General features: G+C 47.7%; 1 protein-coding gene across 1 annotated transcript; it reads right to left on the bottom strand.

The window, feature by feature from the left end:
• Positions 1-1,512: 1,512 nt before the first annotated feature.
• Cd8a (CD8 subunit alpha) lies at positions 1,513-6,368 on the bottom strand. Its single transcript, XM_052721050.1, has 6 exons — positions 6,268-6,368; positions 5,816-6,178; positions 5,244-5,348; positions 4,964-5,074; positions 4,140-4,170; positions 1,513-1,622 (listed from the first exon to the last, which is right to left on the bottom strand). Exons 1-6 carry the CDS (start codon positions 6,311-6,313, stop codon positions 1,571-1,573), a joined length of 708 nt encoding a protein of 235 aa, XP_052577010.1. The 5' UTR covers positions 6,314-6,368; the 3' UTR covers positions 1,513-1,570.
• Between the last annotated feature and the right edge of the window lie 12,889 nt (positions 6,369-19,257).

The following is a 19,257-nucleotide window of genomic DNA, read 5'->3' as shown; positions in this document are numbered from 1 at the left end:
CAGAAGAGTTGATCCGTCCATTTTGACTGATGTGGTAATAGTACAGAGTGAAGAAGGGCACTGGTCTGGTAATTTTACTTTCAGGTGTATACCCTTAAGAAGGCATGTCAGGGCTGGGGGGTGTGGCTCAGTTGGTAGAACGCTTGTGTAGCTTATATTCCCAGCACCACATAAACAGGGCATGGTGGCGCACACCTAGATCGCAGCACTCGGGAAGTGGTGGCAGAAGGATCAGAAGTTCAAGAGCATCTTTAGCTACGTAGGGATTTCAAGTCTAGCCTACACATGAGACCCCTTCTTGAACAACAAAACCAAACAAGCAAACCCCAAAGATGTGTGCAAAGTTTCATAGTATTAAGTAGGGGGAGGTCTGAAACAATTTAATGTTAGGTAGTAAATGGGGCACAACAAAATATGAAATGCTATTTAACCATTAAATGATATTATGTTTATTTACTAAAGCCACTTAAAAAAGTGTGGTATAATCCCATTTTAAAACCCAAGGTGTATATTTTTCTTCCTTAGATATGCATAGGAAATAATCAGATATGGGTGACTCCTAGTTCCTTCAGATTTTTTATTCCATAGCATCTGTTGCTTATATAATACTGTGAGAGGAAATTCACACTGGGGCAGCAGTCTTGACAGTCAGCCTCTTCCCTCAAGCCTACCCTGCCTCATCTGCACATCTGTCTTCCAGGGATGCCAAAGAGTGCTCTCCAAGGGTTCTGTGTTTATATAAAGTATACACATGTCCGTGACCCCACGAGCACATCCAGTCTAGATGTTTAGAAATGGGAGAGAGCCTGTCTACAGCTGCTCTGATGCACGAACCGTATTCCTAAAACCTCACCCTCTGTGGTGCAAGGGCTGAGACAATCAGAGTTCTACAGGAATTTCAGAGGTGGTCTTCAGCAACAGAGGGAGCTCTTTTCCAGGGTTGACTATACCCCTTGACTTGTAGGAGTTTGGACCGCCTTACAAGGAGCTCTGATGTTCAGGTGCATAAAGGTAGTCCTCTTGTCTTTACTGTGTGACGTCTGTGTTCATGGTCAGTGTCACAGGTGACACTGCTCGCTCTCGTGGTTTGAGGCACATGCACACCACTACACAGCCTACACACTACACAGGCACAGCCCTGAATAGAGAGCTCGGGGTACGGAGCACATTCCCTGAGCCACCTGGGGAGGGTTCCTCCAGCATGGGTTCTCTCCTGGCCCACAGATCCTGCCGTCCCTATCTCTGGCCTTCAACCTCTTCTATCTAATGGGCAGACAGGGAATTTAGATCATCAAGTGGGTGCCGATCACCCACTAACCCTGAGAACTCAGCGAGCTCTGCTGTTACAGTTTTTCACCCCATTCTGTGCATGCAACAACAGAGCTGCCACCCTTGTGTCCTGTAGACTTATGTGGTCTTGTTTTGTGTCAAAGTGAATTTATAAAGAAAAGAAACCGCTCCCACCCCACCCCACCCCACTAAAATAATACAGAGAACAATATATAGGAAGGTGGGAAATACTGGAAAAGGAGGGCTTGATCTCTTGCATGAAGAGGTCTCTGGCGTCATCTTACACGAATTTCTCGGAGGGGCCGGGCTTGCCTCCTTGTCTGACCAGGGGCCTGAAAGAGAGGCAGGAGACTGACCATCATTGTAGCAAGAACCTCTTTAATGAGCCTGGGTAGGGGTGGCACAAGCCTTTAATTCCAGCACTCCAGAGGCAAAGGCAGGCAGATCTCTGTGTTGGAGCCCAACCTGGTCTGCATAGCAAGTTCCAGGACAGCATCTACTGCCCTCAGTTTTTAATGGCTCTGAGAACTTGTCCCTAGGGTGCCAGCAGGAACGGGTAAGTAACCCTTTTTTAGTCCTCGTGGTACCATTTAGGGGTGTGCACTGCTCAGGAGAGGTTAGAGAACCTGCCTCAGGTCACACAACTATCAGGCAGCTGAAGCAGGATCTGAGCTCAGTTAGGCTTCCTAGAGCCTTCTGGAGTCCCAGGAAGGTGCAATATTGAGGCGAATTGTTTAAGAAACCAGGTGACTTGATTCTTATCCCCACAACCCGAAATTGAGGATGAAGAAGGGTTAAGGCGCCATCCTCAGTCAAGCGGAGTGCTGAAGTTCAAAGTCCCTGAACTTGACGTCACACTAAAAGTGGGTGCCCCAAATGGCTCCTCCAAAACCTCCCTGCCTTTCAGCTCATACTCAGTCGTGTGAGTTCTAGGGGGCAACCTAGGATAGCTCTGGGTTTCAGGGCAAGGGCAGGCTTTTCTGTTTTACATTTCAAAATGAGAGTATTCAGAAAAAGTAAAGATAAGTGACTGTCTTGCAGAAGCAACCAAGTACACTCGATCATGAAAGCAAGGAAAACCCTTCACAGGCTTTTGTCTTTATACCACCTGCAACACAATCACACTGGATACTGTTACATCGCCTTTGTTTAAAGGGATGTCTAAGCTGCTAAAGGCAGATTCCAGCACGGAGATAGAAAACGTGCAAAATGTGAACCTGGATATGAAATTTTAAATACTTTCATCTACTGGAAGGAAATGTATATAGTGGGTTGTATTTTGCACTCAGCCCCAGCTAGCCTGCTGACCTGGGAAGGTAAACTGAGTTTGAGATGGAAGTTGCAAGCCTGATATTTGTTGGCAGTATGACCTGAGACGAATCACCAAAAGTCCTAAGCCTCAGGTTCCTCCTCTGTAAAATGGAGGGCATAGTAACTACTTTAAAGATTGTTACAAAACCTGAAATGAAAAGAAAAATAAAACATACAGTTGTCCTTACTATCCAAGGAGGAGTTTGATATTATCCCTGCTTGGGGTACCCATCTTGGATAGGCAAATCTTTGGAGTTCCTTTTATATAAAATGGCATTTAGCCTATACACATTGCACTGCCACCTAGATCATCTCTAGATGGCCTGTAATACCTAAAACTGTAAAATCTGTTTATTGTTTAGGGGAAAATGACCAAAAAGAAAGTGTTCATGATGGGCATGCCTTCTGATGATGTGGGACCCATGGACATGGGGCATGAAGGGCTGACTGCGTAAAGCAGGCAACCAGCACACTGAACACTTGCTTTAAGAGGTCTGGTTTTGATCATCTGACTGTGATCCCACCTTTGCCCCTTCAGATGGGTTTCCTTATCTTGTAGCTGTGGTCTGAAAGTTGAGGGCGATGATATCTACAAGATGAGGCTGCGGCTGCTGTGTGTATTCAGACAAATTCTGAGTGGAACCCCTCTGCCCCATTGCCAAGCTGGGACAACACCTGTTAGATGATGCCACCTTTGGAAGGCAAGGGCAGTTAGATGTTACCCCTGAGGTGCAAGAGCAGTTAGATGCCACCCCCTGGGGTACAGGGGCTGTTGGAAGATGCCACTGCTGGGGGGCAGGGGCTGTCCTAACATAAGGGCAAAGCAGAGTGAAAACTGAGACCTCTCTTAGATGCTGTAGTTAGTTTTCTGATCATTTCAAAATGACTGAGCTGGAATTGGGTGGGGCAGGCGTTTGAGCTACCAGAGAGCTAACTGCCTTTGCTTCTGGTCCTTTTTTCCCCTAAGCCCTGACAGGAACTCAAGGCCCTGTGCTCTCACAGAAAAATTAGGAACTGGGGGCATTGTTTATTATATTTTAGTAATAAAACATGGCTTTCTCTTAAAAAAAAAAATAGACCAATCAAGGGGGTAAGTAGAGAGGTGTCCTGATACATCTCCAAAACACCCATGTGGAATCATCTAGAACAAGAGGAGGACCCCATGTACTCCCGGAACTATGTTGAGTTGGAGGGAATTTTTTTTTTTTTTTTTTTTTTTTTTTTTTGACGGTGGTAGAGGAGGTGAGCTAGACCGAACAGGATTTCCAGAAAGTCCCAGTGCTCTCCCACCAAGCCCTTTGTGGTCCTTCCTTTTCTCAGGAATGAATTCCAATACCTTACCTGCCTTCTTCTTCTCCTTGTTTAGGGACTGGCTGACTCTTGGACCCCTGCCACCAGGACTTCACTGTCATGACCTCTTTCTGAGTAAGAGTCCCCAACCACCTGCCACTGGGCAGCCAGAACCACTGGGACCATGGCTGCCCAGGGTGAGCAGGCGGACCGGGGTGAGCAGGCCCAGAGTTCAGAAAATTACTCACCTGGGACACTTGCAAACACGCCTTCGGTTCCCTAGACAAGGAAAAAGGGAGAGTGAATGAATGCCCTCTTGCAGTTTCCAGATGCCGTTTCAAGAGCGTTCTCTACTTTGGTCTTTTGAGAATCATAACTCCTCAGAGTTGGAGTGAACACTTCTTTGCCGACCCTGTCCTCAAGCTTCTGTTAAAAAAAATCTTAAATTTGGTTTGGTGGCCTATGCCTGTAGTCCTGGCACTCCCAAATGGAAGGAGGCCAAAGGATCAGAGCAGAAGTTTGGGGTTATCCTAGGCTACATAACTAGTTTTAAGCTAGCCTAGACAACATGAAACCCTGTCTCCAGGCGGAGGGGGTGGGGGGACATACGACGACAACAGCGTTGTAAGTGTAGATGTGAGCGAATCTGGGAATCTGTAACCTGCCTGGCACAGGACTCAAGAGGAGCCAGTGGTTTGTGGGGTGGAATTAAGGATAACTCTCAAGCCAGCCACGGTTTTGACCCAGCTTTCCCCAGCTTTGTCGGGGCCAGGTCTCAGGGCCACAGCGGCCCCTCCCTGGAGGGTTTATGCTACCCTGGCTGTGCTAGCTGCTGGTTTAGCTGCTTCTGGTGGTCCTGGAATAGGGTTCTATGTTCTGAAAGGTTCTCAGAGGCTGGAAGGCGCAGCGGAGTGGCCTGCCTGTCTCCTGCCTCCAGGAAAGCTGCACCGGTCCCTACAGGGCAGCTGGGCACCCCTAAGCCTGAACTTCATCTCCCACAAGGGCGGTCTGGGCGAGCACAAAGCACTTGAGTGGGGTAGACTCCTTCCCGCGGCGACTCCCCAGGACTTACTGTGGCAGCAGATGAGAGTGATGACCAGGGACAGCAGAAGGACCCCGCAGATTCCGGCTAAGGGTGCCCAGATGAAGATATTACAGTCGAAGTCCAATCCGCTCTTCTTCACTGACAAGATCCGAGTGGGTGGCATTTAGAGACCCTCTGGGACAGTCCCCCGCCCCCGGCCCCAGCACTTCTCCCCGCCCAGGTCTCCCTCCAGGATCAGGATTTGCCTTGGCAAGTAGCCTCCCAGGTTGTCTGCCCACCCCAATCACGGACCCTGAGAGCGTCTAACCTGAAACGCCCGCCCCGGGCCGGCAAGCTTCTGGTCGCTGGGACTGGGATATCCCGGTAGTGGGCACTGGTGTGGGTAGTCGCGCCACTGGCGTGGTGGGCCTCTCTGCAGGAGCAACAGGATGCCTGAGGGTTAGGCTGTGGTGGTGGATGCACTGGTGCCCCAAACTCTTCCCGCTTAGCTTTTACCCAAGAGGACGCCTCCTCCTGACTTTTTTTTAGCGAGGAAGAAGGGACCCCTGGACGAGTGCCGGGCATCCCGCAGCGCAGCAGCGGCGGCCCTCCGCCACCAAATGCTTTAGTCAATATCCGGCCCTAACGCCCCTCCCCCAGCCATCAAGGACAGGGCAATACACATATTCAAACTCCCTCCCAGATACCGGGTATTAAGAGTCACCTCCAATCCCACCTGGCACCTCAGCCTCAGTTTTCTGGTCTGTGACATAGGGATGGTGTGAAAGTAGCCCCCCAGGGGTCCCCAAGAGATTTAAGAGGAGGACGTCTGCGTGTGAAACATGTTCAGCTGGGACCCCAACACCCAACACCCATGGGAAGAGACCTCCGCGCCCAGACCTGGCAGAAAGACCGGCACGAGAGGACTGAAGTACACCACTGAGTTGCTTGTGACAGAGCAGAAATAGTAGCCTTGGTTTTCCTCGCTGAACTTGCTCAGGGTGAGGGTGTACTGGTCACCATTCTTCTCGCCAGAGATCTGATTTGAATTTAGGTTGTCATTCCATTTTTTCCGGGTCGAAGAGAGATAGAAGAGGAAGGTAGGTGTAAGTCCGTAGCCGGGCCTCTGGAAGAGCCAAGAGCATCCTTGCGAAGTGGGCAACATCACTTTGCATATCAGCTTCACGTTCTTGCCACGTTCAGCGACCACGTTCTTAGGCAACATTTGAAAGGGTTCCAGACCCTGGAGCCCAGCGAAGGCGTCTGCGGGGGGCCAGGGAAGGAGGCTGAGTCTGGAGTCCCCACACCCTCCATGTATTCCAGCCCTGCCCTCCCCGGGGTCATCAACTCACTCAGCAGCAGGGTCAGCGAGAGAAAGCAGGTCACCCGCGAGGCCATGGTGTGTTCCCACCAGCAGCTTAGGTCAAGCTAGGGCGCTAAGGGAGGGGCCCAGGAACGGGGGGGGGGGCGTGGTGGGTGAGGAAACTGGGCCCTTCGCCGCCGGCTGCAGACTGAGGATATGATGTCATCCGAAGCCCCCACTGAAGAAACTGTTAGCCTCCGTTTTGCGGTTATCACCTTCCAGGGGCGAGGGAGCTCAGAGAATGGAGCCTTGCAGAGCCGCTGGGGGCAGCTGAAAACCGAGGTTGGGGGAAGAGAAAACGCTTGGAAAGCGGTCCTTGGGGATTGTTCTATTGCAAGAACGGCAGAAAAGGGGAAGGAGAAAGATCAAATATATATATATTTTGGACAGGGTTTCTCTGTGTAGTTTTGGATCCTTTCCTGGAACTCACTCTGTAGCCCAGGCTGGCCTCAAACTCACAGAGATCCACCTGGCTCTGCCTCCCAAGTAGCTGGGATTAAAGGTGTGTGCCACCACCGCCTGGCAAGGTCAAATCTTTTTTTTTTTTTTTTTTTTAGTTTTCAGAGCTGAGGACCGAACCTCAGTGGTAGAGCTAGGCAAGCGCTCTACCACTGAGCTAAATCCCCAACCCCAAGATCAAATCTTAAAATAATAAAATAAAACAAGTGTGACAGGAAGGAAGGGAGAGGAGTGCCCACGCTTTTTTTTTTTTTCTTTTTCTTTTGGACAGGGTAGCCCAAGCTGACCTCAATCTCACTTCTTGGCAAAGGCTGGCCTTGAACTCTAGATCCTCCTGTTCTCCCGCTTCTTTTGCTGTCAATAGCGTCTCTTACGCTGCTTTGTGCCCACCCCGCCTCTGTCTGATGAGGATTGGAGGTTGAGATGGAAAGAGGAAGGATCAGACGCACAGCCATCCCAGCAAAGCAAACCGAAGACATTAACCAGAAGGGCCTTGTGCCTTCCACCAAGGAGACTTCCACGCGCGGGTGGTTCAGCTAGAGCCTTGGGTGGTACTCAGCTACTGACAGGCCTCCCAGGCCTCCCTCCCAGGGGGTGAAACTCAGCTCAGTCACCTCACTTCTTAGAGCCTTGGCAACCTTGGCCTCCATACCTAACTCCCTCTAATGGGATGATCCAGCCACATACTGTGACCATCATTCTTGTCCTGGGGATCTGACAACATCACCCCACGACTTGCATAGCAGGATGAAAACAACCCCCTAACTTGGTTGCCCATGGGTAGGTGCAGACTCCACCCAAGCCTCTGTCCCTGGCTGTTCATGTCCTTGCAGCCGCAGCCTCACAGACAGATGTTTCCTTCACTGTGTGCATACTCCTCTGTGTTTTCAAGGCCTGGCTGCTCTCTGCCTGGCAAATGCCAGGGCCCGCGCTGTCTGCCTTGGACCTCCTTTTCCTCCTGCTCTACTTAAAGGCAAGCCAGTGAGCATGCGCGTACATGAGTGCGTCGCACGTGAGTGTCCTGGGTGAATCTCGCGTGCAGGTACTTACTCTTTTCTGTCCGGGCACACGTGGACCTCATTCTTTCTTCCCCTCGGTGATGTGCTTTCCTCTCAGGTTTCCAGGGTTTCCACTTAGTGGCGTTTTCCCACTTCGAATCCCACACAGGGTGCACCTCTCCTGCCACGGTTTGATTAGAGCTTGAGGCAAGTCACCTGGCATTCTCCGCCACACACTTGAGCTTGCACCCCTCTGAAGAGGTTTGCTCTCCTGTGTTTCTGTTTGAAGACAAGACCTCAACTTCGTAGCCTAGGCTGGCCTGGAACTTACTATGCAGTCCAAGTAGGCCCTGGGTTCATGGTAACCTGACTGCTTCAGTCTCCGGGGTGCTAGGCTTGGGCCACCAGCTCAGTATGGCTGACTTACGCAGACAAGCGTTGGATGAGCTTCAAGAGCCTTGGCTTCAGCGCTCCCCGCTCTTGGAACATCTAAATGCTCACTCTGACATGAGCATTTTATGTTCAGAGCTGTTGACGGCATCACTTTATTGTATTTTGTTATTATTGTGTGTGATGTGTATGATGGGGGGGGGGGTGCGTGGCACACATGCCACAGCATGAATGTGGAAATCAGGACACGTTTGTGGCGTGGGTTCTCTCCTTCCACTTTTACATCCGGGGACTGAATTCAGGTCACCAGGCTCTCATGGCAAGCACGATACCTACTGAACCATCACATCGGCTCTAAAGTGGCTTTTCGAATGACAAGAGTGTTAGACAAGGGGCTGGGGAGACAGTTCAGTGGGTGAAGTATTTGCTGTGCAAGCCCTGAGGACCTCAGTTCAGATCCCCAGAGCCCATGCAATTCCATTGACTAGCTCTGTCAGTGAGCGCTGGGTTCAACTGAGAGACTCTGCCTCGGTGCATAAGGTGGAGAGCAATGAAACATACCAGCTTTGGGCCTCTGCACACTTCTGAACACACTTGGACATGTGCACCTGTAACCCCACACTTGTGCACCCCCACACAGGCACGGATGCATGCATACCACACACACACACACACACACACACACACACACACACACACACACACAAACAACTGTAAATTTTAAAATGTCAGACAATACAAGAACGGGTGCAGAGAAAGGCCTCTATCTAGCTCATCTCCCCTCACTGCCCCCAGTTCTTCAGTCGAAACCACTGGAGCAGTTGGCCAGGTCTCTCAGATGTTGTCTGCGCAGGTGTTCGTTCCTCATTTCAAATCTCGTATTTCAAGGGTCGCGTTACGAATGTACATATATTTTCAATTTTCTTGAGAATAGGAGAAAAAAACTCTTCAGACTTTTTCACGGATGCATTCTACATGTCTGTTTCAAAATTTATTTCTATTGGTGGGTGTTTAGGGAGTTTCCCATTTTATGTAGTTACTGTACCATCAAGGCTGTTGTATAGAGAAACACATTATGCCTGTAACAATTATAAAATTCACACAATGCTTTCAATTTTAAAGAAATATATATATATATATATATATATATATATATATATATATATATATATATTTAGTATGTGTACCATCATGCTCCTCAGCACTACAGGTCAGAGGACAAGTATGGGGGGGGGTCAGTTTTCTCCTTCTACTACTTCTACTATGTGGGTCCCAGGGATTGAACTCAGGTTGGCAGGATTGGCAGCAAGCACCTTTACCCTTGTTATCTCACTGATACCTCATATAATGCCTTCAAACAGAAGACGACGGAGTTAGAGGAGGCAAAACCTTTGTAATGGCCAACAAGTGCATGCTCATGCCTGTGTCTGTGAGTGTATGTGTGCATGCATGTGTATAGTGTGTATGCATGTGTGTACGTGTATGCACATATAGTGTATATGTGTGCGTATATAGTTGTGTGCCTATGGTGTGTGTGTGTGTGTGTGTGTGTGTGTGTGTGTGTGTGTGTGTGTGCAGACACAGTGCTTCTCTTAACTTGCATGAATGAGGACAGCAAGGAAGCAGGTAGGTTTAGACCACCCACACAACAAATCTTGTTTTAGATGGTAGTTTTCTATTTCACTTGGTCACTGCTCCTTCCTACAGGAGGATGTTCCCAGGACCCTGAGGGCCAATGTGTACAGTCAGAAGAATATGAAAGAGGGTGGAAAAAATACTTTTCAGATGAAAGCCACAGTCAACCTTCAGTTATGTGGATCTTCAGAACCAGATCCCCAAATAGGATGATGGATGGATTTGAGGTGATAATACTCATTCCATTTCAATCTCTCAGAAGTGAGCAGCTATATCTGGCTTAGGAACCTTCAAGTCTTGCAGCTAAGAAAACTGTCAGCCCCGAGGGTGCCATTTTGCACAGAGCACCATGGGGGTGAGGGGAATGCCAAGGCAACATGTCAACCCCACCAAAGAGCTCCTGTGACCCCAAGAATATTTTTCACAGAAGTTGGTGGGTTCTCAAATGTTAACCACAGCGACATCCGCCCTGTAGCAGGCAGCAGAGCTGATGTGACTGCATCGTTCCAAGATGCTTGTTCTCTGTAGCCCAGGCGTGCAGAGAGCTGGAGTTGGGCCTGTCCATCACAGCATCTGATCTCCTGTACCCATCCTGTGATATGTGGCACAAAGAACATTGACTGTACTTTGTCACACAAGTGTCTTGTCCTGTTTTTAAAGGACAAGTTCTTAGTATGTAGCTCTGGCTTGCCTGGAACTCACTCACTATGCAGACCAAGCTAGCCTCAAACTTTCAGAGATCTGCCTGACTCTGCCTCACCAGTGCTGGGATTAAAGATATGCACCACCATGGCTGGACCTTTATTTCTTAATATGTGAAAGACAGAATCGATAGTAGTAGCCTTTGTACTGGGTTTGAGTGAGAATGACCCCATGGCTCATTTCTTTGAATACTCGATCACCCGCCAGTGGAACTGTTTGAGAAGGATTACAAGGTGTGGTTTTGTTGGAGAAGGTGTTGGTCACTGGGGACAGGCTTTGAAATTTCAAAAGACTTTCCAGTGTGTCCTTCTCTCTACTTCCTTCTTGTGGATCAGGATGTGAGCTTTTAGTTACTGCTCCAGCACAAGTCTGCCTGCCCACTACCATGCTTCCCGCCATGATGGTGATGGATATCTAGCCCTCTGGAATTTTAATCCCCAAACAAGCGCTTCCTTAGATAAGTTGCCCTGGTCATGGTGTTTTATCATAGCAACAGAAAAGTAACTGAGGCACCCTTAAGTGAGCTTTGTCCTTATGTTTTTAAAACATGGGAGTGAAATAATTTTAACTATGGAAGTCCGATTTACAGCAGCGGGAAAGATACCTGTGGTTACCCTTCTTCAGGACTCTGTGCCACAGAAAGCACAGACATCCCAGAACCGTGATTCTCAAGTGGCCCGCTGCTCTCCTCATCAGCTCAGGTCTGCAGAGACAGCATAGGAAACGCTGGGGTTATCAGGACCTCGTTGTAGCTCAGTCACAAATACCTGGCAGGAGGTCCTGCTGTGTCTAGAAGATACTGTCAGCAGCCTTTGACTCTTCCCCCTCTTCCATGACATTCCCTGAGCTGGCACTCCCCAGACACTTATTCTCAGCGCTTTGACTGGTTGCGAGCCTCCCTATTAACCACTGTCCACTGTATTAGCTTCTCGGATTAGGGTTGAGAGCTGTATTAATCTGCACGTTCATTTTTCTTCACAGCTGGATAAGATTTCATTGTGTAAGTGTACCGCCATTCATCAGTGGAGGGACATCTGAGCTGTTTCCAAGTCTTAGCAGTTCTGAACAGAGCGTCGATGAACGTGGAGAAGCAAGTGTCACAGGAGGATATGTCATCCTTTGGGGAAATTCCCAGGAATAGTATAGTTGGCTGTGATGGCTGATCTTGGCTGTCAATTTGACTACATCTGGAGTCAACTAAACCCAAGTAGCTGGGCACACCTGTGAGGGATTTTTCTTGGTTGGATTTCTTGAGGTGGAAGATCCATCCTAAACCTGGGCCACACCTTCTGGTGCAGCACACATTTTAAAAAGGGTATGGAAGAAGGAAGCTTTTGCTTTTTGCCTGCTTGCCCTTGAACCGGCAAGTTCGTCTATTCTGTCCCCGAGCCATGCCGTCAATGGTGTTAAAACCTACTTATTCAGGATTCCGATGTGGTCTGGAAATTCACCACTCCCTAGGTCTTCCCTGGGACTCCAGCACCAGATTGGGACTGCTGAGACATTAGTCTCATAGACTGACCACTGCCAGATCCTTGGCCTTCCTGTCAGGGGACAGCTAGTGTTGGGTTACTCGGACCACAGGCTATACACCACTGTAATAAGTCCTGTGTGTGTGTGTGCGTGTGTGTGTGTATGCATATGTGTATACATATGTGTATATGTATACATATATACACACATATACACAACACACACATATATACACACTATTGTTAGAATGAATATATGTGTATGTGCATACACACACACACACATATTCATTCTAACAATTGTTCCTTTGGAGACCCTTAATTAATACTTGTTGCACTGGGTCTGATAGCGGTTCTATTTCTCGCCTTTAGAGGGATTCTCTCACTGATTTCCATACTAGCTCTCCCAGTTCCCACTCCACCAACAGTGACCGTTCCCCTTTCCCACACCCTGGCTGGCATTTGTGGTCATTAATTTTAGCCCTTCTAACTGGGGTAAGAGAAAATCTCCAAGTGGTTTCAATTTATGTTCCCCTAATGGCTAAAAATATTTTTTTTGACATTTCCATTTCTTCTTTTGAGAACTCTGTTCGGTTTCAGGAACTCACAGCAGCTGTGGCTGCTTGCCCAAGGCCTGGAGGTGACCACGTCAGTGAACAGCACAGCACGGAGGGGCAGGGTACCGAGGCCCCACTAGTGCAGGAACTACGGCCATGGGTCCTAGCAGAGGGAGAGTCAGGGTTCTTTAGGAGCGTCATCCCTGGTAGACGGGTCATGCTCCCGTGGGTGGCCCCACAGCCATGTGCATATGGGCAGCATTAATTAGACTTAGTGAGTTATCAAAAAAAGAAAAGAGAGTACATGAAGTTTCGTGGAGGAGTGGGGGGGATCTGGGAGGAGCTGGAGGGTGAATGTGGTGGTGATAATATCAAAATAACATTGCATATGTGTATGAATTTCTCAAAGAATAAACAAAAATATTGTATTAAAAACAAATGTCTGTCAAGGACTCATGGTGTAGCTCAGTGGTAGAGTACTAAACGTGTCTTAGTCAGGGTTTCTATTGCTGTAGAGAGACACCATGACCACGGCAACTCTTATGAAGGAAAACATTTAATTGAGTGATTTACAGTTTCAGAAGTTTAGTCCATTATCGTCATGGCGGGACAAGGCAGCATGCAGGCAGACATGGTGCTGGAGAAGGAGCTACATCTTGATCCCACAGGCAATAGGAAGTGAACTATGACACTGGGCATGGCTTGAGCATATACGAGGCCTCAAAGCCCACCCCCACAGTGACACACTTCCTCCAACAAAGCCGCACCTCTAATAGTGCCACTCCCTATGAGCTTATGGGAAGTTTAAACTACCTCAATACCCAAAATACATCCTACATGGATACATACACACTCATATACATATACATGCATATGTACATATGCACATATATACATGCACACACATGCATATATGCATACATATACACGTGCATATGCTTACATTTATTATACACACATACATATACATGCGTGCATTCATACATATAAATATACATAATAAAAAGAACAGTCTCACTTCTTTCAGTTTTATGTTCCTGTACTTGGAACACCCCCCTCAAGTTCAGCTAGGTTGCTTTTTGGATCTTTGTGATGGTTTCTGAAATGATCAACCTATTTTTATTTTGGTCTTATCCAGTGAAAATTTCATCCTGGTAGCTCAGGGCTTCCCACAGTCCCTCGGAGAATGTTGGCCAGTCCTGTATGCTGCCTGTGAGGCCCTGAAACGCTTGTCCCCATGGCCCCATCTCCTCCTCCTGCCTGGTTGACGGCTTCACTTCTAGGTTTGGTCTCCATTCCTCGGTGGAGAAGCTGCTCCTTTCTGCCTCAGTGCCATCGAATGTTCTATTATTCTTTGCTTGCAAACTCTTCTGCAAGACTCAGCTCAAGCAGTATATCGTGGCGCACAACTATAATTCTAGCATGTGAAAAGTAGCAGCAGGAGAATCAGGAGTTCAGTCATCCTCAGCTACTAGCAAGTTCATGGCCAGCCTGGGCTCTTCGAAAACCCATCTCAACAAAACATGACAAAATAAAACAAAGACCCAGACCGGGAAGGTAGCTTTCCTTTTGGAATTATCCTCTCCCAGTATTCCCAATTCCAAGCAATAAAGACCATGCATGTCCATCCCTATGTTACCTGTACCTTGAGCATACCTGGGCATGCTTACCAGACCCACGATGCCTTGGAGAAGAGACCTGGCTGTGTTCATATTTATCCCAGGGTGCCTCACCTGGTCTTCAAGAGGTATTTATTTGGGGGCTGGTGGTGAGATGGCTCAGAAGGGAAAGATGCTTGCTGCCAAGCCTGATGATCTGAACGTGCTGCCCTGGGACCCACAAGTTGTCCTCTGACCTTTACATACACGCCATGTGTAGGAGCACCTGCCTTAGCCTGATGACCTGAATCTGATTCCTGGAGCCCAAAGTGGCAGGAGAGAATTAATTCTAGAAGTTGTCCTGTTGACCTCCACATGTGTATCCTGGTGAATGGGTGCACATGGGCACACACACACACACACACACACACACACACACACACACACACACAGTAAATAAACTAAGTGAAATTTGATGATGGACCACTATTATGCTTGCCTCTTTTTTCCTCTTGCAAAAATTTGGCAAAAGTAAAAAAGACTAGTGAGTTGTAACAAAGCAACTGTTTACATGCAAGACTAAGATTTTCAGTGCTTACCCCACACGGCAAACAAAGAGGAAAACCATAGATGCTGAACTCAGTCTCGTTGTGGACGTAAGTAATGATTTCCTATTGAGATCTACCAGTCATTAAGAGCTGAGCGCTTTCCCTGGTTATGTTTAAGATGGAGCTTTTTATTGTGAGATGATTATGCAATGGCATTCAGTTATAAGGAGCAACACAAGAGACCCACCCCATGCCTCTCATCCACCGTACCCTAACACCATCATCCTAAATAACTCTAATGAGATACTGAAGGTTCCTTGGCTTTAAAATTTTATTGGCTGGGTGTGGTGGGTCACATCTTTAATCTCAGTGCTGGGGGGACAGAGGCAGGCACATCTTGGTGAATTTGAGGCTAGCCTGGGCTACATAATGAGACCCGTCTAAAAAAATAGGGGCAGGGAGAAGGCTCAGCAGTCAAGAGCACTTGTTCTAACAAAGGACCAGGTTTGGTTCCCAGCATCCATGTAGGGAGACTCATAATGGCCTGTAGCTCCAGGGCATCCTTTGCCTTCTTCTGGACACCTTGGGTATGTCCACAGGTGGCAAGGATGCACATAGGCACACATGTACAGGAAAATAAATAAATGTTGAAAACCAAATGTACTGATTTCTAAGTTAGCATGCAAACTAAAGGGTTTTCTTATGGCATGTTCACACTTCATGTCATTAGACTTTGTTCTTTCCCCACCTTCTCCCATGTCCCCTGACACCCCACCGCTGGTCCCTTCCTCTCTCCACAGTACCCCTTTCTGCTTTCATGTCGCACAGTACATGAAAATAGACTTCTGCAGAGGAGGTGAGGTGACATTCCTCCGTTCAGAGCTGGACATGGTGGTGCACACCTGTAAATCCAGCACTTGGGAGGCTGAGGCAGGAGGATCAGTTCAAGGCCATCCTTCATATTTGAGTTTGAATCTAACATGAGGTACATGAGACTCTCTCAAAAAAAAAAAAAAATCTTATATTCAAGGAGAGAAAAAGAGTAACGAAAATTTCCCCAAAGTTAACTTAGTCTTCTGTCTTTATAATGGATGATGGTTGAGGTAGGAATGGCATGCTGCTTGTAGGCTATAAGGTTGCTCTTGTGGTTTCATTTTAAAATAACAATATTTATATTGGAAATAGGTCCCTTTTGATGATGAGAAGCCACTGATGTCAAGTTAAAAACAAGTCTAATTGTGACATCATTCACAAGAGCTAAACCGTGAAAGCACCGTGAAAGCACTGTCCACGCACAGGTAAACAGAAGAGCAGGAGACGGCATATGCACACACACAGTGAAATACAGTTCAGGGAACTGGAGAAATGGCTGGGCAGTTTCCGAGCCCCCATGGGGTGACTCACAACCATCTGGAACTCCAGGTTCTGGGGATCATCCTCTTCTTGCCCCCAAGGGCACCAGGCAAGCATGTGGTGCACATACATACATTCAGGAAAACACTCATACACATAAAATAAAAACAATGCTGGTCGGCTTTCAGAAGGGAGGGTTTCCAGAAGTGTGCATCAGTGTGGATGAACCTTGAAAACGTCTTGTTAAGTGAAACGACCTACTCACAAGAGGCCAGTTCCTTATGACTCCGGTGTGGCCAACATCAGATGGAAAATAGGATGGTAGCTGCCAGGGCGGGTGTGGGGTGGGAAGTCACTGTTCAATGGAGTTTCATTTTTGCAAGATGAGATGAGCTTCTGAGAAGGCTGCGGTTATGTGCATAACAGTGTGAGTCTGTTTGCTACTTAACCGTCCAAGTTCAAAACGAAGACCTTATCTTGCCATAATAATTTTTTAAATGAATAAATGGTTGTATAAGCTTTGAGGTAAAGGGAATATAAAAATAATAGGGTTCTTCAGCAACCACCACTGTTCATTCAGCCATTTTTTTTGACAGATCTTTAAGGCTGGTTCTGTTTTTTGTTTGTTTGTTTGTTTGTTTTAACTATTACAATCAACACTGTAAGCAACATCCCTGCGTGTATTATGTGGAGTCCAAACATAAAGTTTTCTCAGGTTGGGGATGTAACTAAGTGGGTAGGGTTGCTTGCCTGGGACACATGAATCCCTATGTTCGTTCCTCAGCATCACATGAACTGAGTATAGCAGCGCACGTCTGTAATCCCAGGACCGGAGAGATGAAGCGGGAAGACCAGAAGTTCAAGGCCATCCTTGACTACATAGAAAGCTGAAGATCAGCCTGGACTGCATGAAATTTCATCCTAACTGGGGGTGGGCGGGGCGGGAGGGGGAGATTTCTTGGAATTATAGAGATGGCTCAGAGGCCTGAGAGTTCAACTCCCAGCACCCACATCAAGTGGCTTACAACTGCCCGTAAAACAAGCTCCAGGGGATCCACGTTCTTCGTGGGCACTGGAAAATGCACAAGTGCACTCGAATGCACACACACACACACACACACACACACACACACACACACACACCCCTCTTTTTTTTTTTAAAATATATTTCTCTGGGTGTTGGGTTGGAAAATGAGTGAATGACTTGAGGATCGTATCAACCTGGAGAAGAACACCTTGCCCGAAACTTTTCTTCCCCTCCGGTACCTGTAGGTAAGTTTCTCTCCAAAGCAAGTGGTGTTAGTTTGCACCCAGATGAGTTGTGGATGAATACTGTATCAACATACTTCTCAATACTCAGTCTCTCAGTTCTGTGATATTGGCACACTAGCTAAAACACTCTGATCAGAAGAAACTTGAAGAGGAAAACATTTATTTGGCTTATATTTCCAGGTCACAGTATGACAGAGGGAAGTCAGGACAGGGACGTGAAGCAGGAACCATGGAGGAATGCTGCTTGAAGGTTTGCTCCCAGCCCTATGTTCTGATAACTTGCTTATACAGCCTAGATAACCCCTGCCTAGGGCTGGTGTTGCCCATGGTGGGCTGGGCCCTCCCACACCAATCATCAATCAAGATAATGCCCCACGGGCTAATCTGATGGAGGTCATTCCTCAATTCCAGGTCCCTCTTTCCAGGTGACCCCAGGTTGTGTTGACAGCTGAAGCAGCTACACAGTTGATACTTCACAGTCGGAACTTGTGCCTCCCCAGTTTGTGAAGGCACAAACTGAGTATATTGCCACTTGCCGATTGGTAACCCAGCCTTCCTCTTCTCAAAACACCTCTCTGAATCCTTTGCCCACCCATTGCTTGGAGGAATCTCAACATGATTACAGGAGCTGAGGAACCTTCATGTACTGGATGTGGATTCGAATATGGAAGGTGTATCCATATTCAAATCTCTTAAAATAAAAATTTGGTGTTTTTTTTTTTTTTTGGTTTTTAGTTTTTAAATTTTCTTACTCTGTAGCCCAGGTAGTCCCGGAACTTGCATGGTGTTGAGATGACAAGCCCGTCCCCCCATGCCCAGCTAAAAGAGGAGTTTGATTGGTTGTCAGTGAATCTGATTTCTTTCCTACCAAGTGTTCCAGTAATTACCATAACCAAACGAGTCTTCAACTTTCCTTTTATTGGCCGGTCCTGAACTCTTCCAACAACACCTCAGGCTAAACACTAGGAAGAGACGTCCTACCCACACCCCTGTTTGTAATCTTTCTTCTTGTTATGTGGGAGGGGATTCATCATCTTGAAACAGTTTACTCTAAATAGAAACTTGCAGAAGTCAGTGGAAACTTGATTCTTTTTACCCAAGAAGGCAGTTAGCAACCTCAGTTCAGTCATAAATTGTTTCCCTTTCTCGCTCTACGAACCGTGACTTCATGATTGGTGAGAGCCAAGCCCGTGTGACTTTCTAAAAGGATCTGAGCAGTCTGAGACCCGTGAGGTGAGCTGTGTATCGCGAGGATGCAGGGATGGGAACATGGGAGAGGTGGACCCTGCTTCCACTACCCACCAGAGCCAATGGGTCTAACTCCTTCTGCAGGTGGGAACAACAGATGGAGTGTTTCTTCTCTGGAAGATGGGGAGAGAGGAAGTTAGAAATGGAAGAACTCTGAGAAGAATGAAGAAGAGGAAGGAGCAGAAGCTTTGCCTTTCCCCCTCCCTGGTTCCGGTGGTCCTTCCTCTTTTGGTTGGGGTGGAGGGAGGGGCTTTCTTGGGAAGCTCTACTCAGTGTTTCCCGGTTTAGCTTCTGCATTTTTTATGCAGTCTTTCGGGTTGTCTCTGCAAGTGTCCAGAGTCGGAGCCATGACCTAGAGTCTCCCCATTGCCCCATACTCAGCTTCTCAAGTGCGTCCTGCCGAGATGTGGATGCAGCTGGCAGATTCTGTGTTGGTCACTCATGTGATTTGCAGGCTTGTGCGCTTAAGGGGCACCAGAGCAACAGCCTCTAGGGAACACGTGATGACCCAGGAGGTGCGACTGGGTACCAGAATCAGAATCAAAAGAAGCAGTGTAGACCGACTCTGGGTGGAGTCAAGAAAGGGCGAGTGGCCAGCCAACCAGGCCGAAGGTAGGGATCTTGGCTTCCAAGTACCTAGCATGATGGCTGGAGAGATGAGGTAGGATTACAACAGCCAGACTTCCAGGTTCATCTCTGGTCTCTGGACTAGACTTGGCAGGGTCTAGAATGCCCACCTCGGTTGAT

Source organism: Peromyscus californicus, unplaced genomic scaffold, assembly GCF_007827085.1.
Source record: "Peromyscus californicus insignis strain IS unplaced genomic scaffold, ASM782708v3 Scaffold_6__1_contigs__length_162567912, whole genome shotgun sequence".
Taxonomy (NCBI): domain Eukaryota; kingdom Metazoa; phylum Chordata; class Mammalia; order Rodentia; family Cricetidae; genus Peromyscus; species Peromyscus californicus.
This window is presented reverse-complemented; position numbering and strand designations above follow the sequence as displayed.